Genomic DNA, 3,495 nt, shown 5'->3' on the forward strand with positions numbered 1-3,495 from the left:
AACTCTTCTGTGAGTTTTGACCAGGGTCAAATTAAATTACAAAACTATTCCATATTGATTAATAATAAAGACATTCTTCTAGACCATTCAGATCAATCAGGAAAATGTACAGACTCCTGCAGTTCTTCAGCTCTGAAAATCCTTGCACCAACCCTGTCATTTTTTTATCAAACTCCATCATAAACATGAAGATAAAGATCATTTATGATAGCTCTCTAAGGCACTGAGTCTAGAAGGGTAGTTATAAACCTAGGAGGAAGGAGATTGAATTCTTCACAGCTACATCATGGATGACAACAGTGAAGTGGGAGATCCGTCATGGAAACCGGAGAGAGGGCACCCCTTCATGCTGCCGTCTTCTCCTCCTCCACCTTACCAGGAGCCATCCTACCCGGTCCCCTTATACTCAGCACAGCCACAGGTAAACACTTGCATCTGAGGTAAATTGAATAAAATAAGAAATTTTAAAAAATTAAGTTGTCTTAGTGAGTACCTTTTTTTTCAGCCTTTTTCTAAACTCTGCAGTAATTTCTTTGGTTTTCTGTAACTTCCTTATATAAACAAGGTTTAATGGATAAAAATAATAATTGACCTCCACTTAAATAATATTTAACCACAGTATAAATCGGTAATTCTGGGATAAAATATGTTGTGTTTTTTTGTCTGCATAAGGCAGTTCATTTAGATGAATATAAGGCAGTTCATTTAGATAAATATGAAGGATTAAATTTCTTGTTTGTGTTCTGCATGACGTAATCTCAGTAGCTTTGTAAGTACGTAACCAGAGCCGAGAGTGGACTTTGGAAAATGAGTGAAACTCGAGCCTTTCTGTTTAATTACCATCTACTTTGATCCAACTCTTACGTATCAAGCAAGAAATGCACAGGAATAAAGGCAGGCTTTATAGGAAAATGTGTTTGCATGCAAAAAATTGACTTAGTTATTAGAATGTTCTTAGAAATGTTTTTAGCTCGGCCAAAAAGACCCAAGGGTTACAGTACCTGCTTCAATGGTCAGGGGGATTTTTAAATATAAGAAGTGGTATTGGATGATCTTACCACCTGTATTATTAAATAGGTAAGGCAATTTCTTTTCCTAAATTCTTAGCTAAAAACTTACTTCCCTAAAAAGACGAAGGCCACAGCTCTTCTTCAGGAGCAGTACAACAGTGTTAACGGTGTTGTTGTTCTCCACTCTATTCAAGGATTCATTTCATTACAGTAGTCTTTTTCAAAAGCGCTTGTTGAGACTCAGAGAGGGCAGAAACAGTGACAGCTGTAACCACAACAAAATATAACTGTAAAACATTCTTTGCCACCATCCACCTCACTGATATTACAATGCTGATTAGATAGCAGGTTACTGCATAGGTGTGCCTTCTTACTGCTCACCATAAACAGCCACTCTAAAAGACAACACAACACCAAAGATGTCTCAAGTTTTTTAAAGGGAGATTGCTGTTGTTATAACAACCAAAGAAATCAGTTTTCCTGCCTGTGGATTAAATCATGATCATGTACCACAAGCTGTCTCCATAGTTTTTTTTCCAGGAATTTGTGAGTACATCCAACCAGCCTCAAAAACCTCACCAGCCCAGGACCTCAACATCCAACGTCTTCACCTCCATGATTGACATCTGCTGCAACAATACGTTTGCATAACCAGAGGATTTCTGCACAAACTGACAGAAAACAATCTCAGGGAAGCTCATGTGATCTTGCTTCCCTCCTTGTGTCACAACATGACAGCCGTTTTGAAGTGACCACCGAGTTTCTGAGTAAATGCTCACATTCCTTAGAGTCTGGCACTTTGAAGAGGGTTTCTTATTAGGTTTTCATTGCAGAGTAGATGACAGCAGCATATGGGGCATTGTGTGGGTAAGGGACTTGCTAATGTGAGCGCTGTGGATCAAGTGACCCATGGTGGGGGTTTATAGTATGGCCATGCGCTTATTACTGACAACAAACATTTGTGTATTATTGACAGTATTTTGACTGAGCAGAGATATATTGTAATATTCGGAGGTTTCAATCATCCGCCACCATCACCTAATGTGGTACCATGATCATGCATGACCCCATTTTGCTATGACTACAAATCCTTAAAATTATAAACATCCCAGTTTTTGCATAACCAGCATACTCCGGACAGCTCACCCAGAGGAGCATTAGCATTAGCGTAGTGACTGTTTTATTACCTTGAGAAAAAGTCTTTTTGGCCAAAACAAATTTACAGACATCCACAAATGAATAAATCTCACAACCTTCCAGTACCTCCATAATCCATAAATCAAAGATTATTGCTTTAAGGTGTGTCATTTTGGTTTTCTGCAGGGCTATGGATTTGACCAGGAGCTTTACAGGCTGCCTTTTCAGCAACCCGGTCAGCAGCCGTACTTCAATGGCCATGAGCAATCAGGAGAGCCAACCGTCTTCACTGTGCAGCCTCCAGCGTACATTCATCAAGCAGGCCCTGTAAAGGACTACTTAGGCTTTTCAATCTTCACCACGCTCTGCTGCTGCCTGCCACTGGGATTAGCCGCCTGTGCCAGCTCCATTGCTGTAAGTATATTTAACTTATATTTGGACTACATTCCTCCTTTGAACTGGAGACTTTGTCTTGCAGCCCAGGGAGTTGCTAAATGTCTGTTTACGTCATACAATGACTTCTTTCAGTGCGGTGGAGGTACCCTTATTTCAGTGTTTTTCATTTTTTGTTTTATTGTTTGCTTGTTTTGTTAAGAATATTGCCGCTTTATAGTTTGAAGGTGTCATTACTCCAGGAGAGGAGTTTAAGGTGGATAGGAAACATTTTAAAAAGTCATTTTTGAATTATTGAATCGACGTTCCAAAAGGCCATGCTTTCTTTATTCAGGCCATTTAAAGGGCTTAATTTTAAGTTAGATATAAACAAAAGGGTTAACAATTTAGAAAAGTTCAGAAAAATTCAGAAGTTTGCATGCATTCATCACAGGCATGAAGATATATGATTTTTGTTTTAAGGACACATTTCAACTTTGAGAAATATAACATAATGCAACACAGAACTGGTAGGTTATATGTAAAAATGTTATCCCACACTGTGGCCTGAAGTTTCTAAATAATGAGTGCTCAAATGCATGTGAAAGAAAAACAGTAAATTGGGCTTGCAAGACGTCTGCTTCATCTACAATGACTGTGTCATAGCTAATGTTTTAGTTATACAATCCCTCTGATGTTGTCATTAAATGTAATATTTTTAGGAGAAAAAAACAGCCTCTTTTCATAAACTTTTATTGCCTCGTGAGGGTTCGCACAAGAATTAACTTGAGTATATGTTGTTTCATACAGACAAAGTGTTAGTGAATGTTAGCAGTTTGCCATGGCACTTTTACCACCGTTTCCTGGTCTCAGTCTCGTTATAAGTTACACAAACTGCAGCAGCACTCGCCACCTGCACTGCAAAAACGATCTGGAAACGAGTAAAAATATCTTAAAATTAGTGTATTTAGCATAA

The 3,495-nt window shown here is 38.5% G+C and overlaps 1 protein-coding gene across 1 annotated transcript in view; it reads left to right on the forward strand.

Annotated features, from left to right (window-relative positions):
* Positions 1-305: 305 nt before the first annotated feature.
* Positions 306-3,495, forward strand: part of LOC107100338 (proline-rich transmembrane protein 1-like) — a 6,688-nt gene continuing 3,498 nt past the window's right edge. The window contains exons 1-2 of the mRNA XM_015398787.1: positions 306-421; positions 2,334-2,561. Coding sequence (XP_015254273.1) covers positions 347-421; positions 2,334-2,561 — 303 coding nt within the window. The 5' untranslated portion in view covers positions 306-346. The remainder of the gene's footprint in view (positions 422-2,333; positions 2,562-3,495) is intronic.

The sequence above is a fragment of the Cyprinodon variegatus genome, unplaced genomic scaffold (genome assembly GCF_000732505.1).
Source record: "Cyprinodon variegatus isolate N-32 unplaced genomic scaffold, C_variegatus-1.0 Scaffold961, whole genome shotgun sequence".
In the NCBI taxonomy this organism is placed as follows: domain Eukaryota; kingdom Metazoa; phylum Chordata; class Actinopteri; order Cyprinodontiformes; family Cyprinodontidae; genus Cyprinodon; species Cyprinodon variegatus.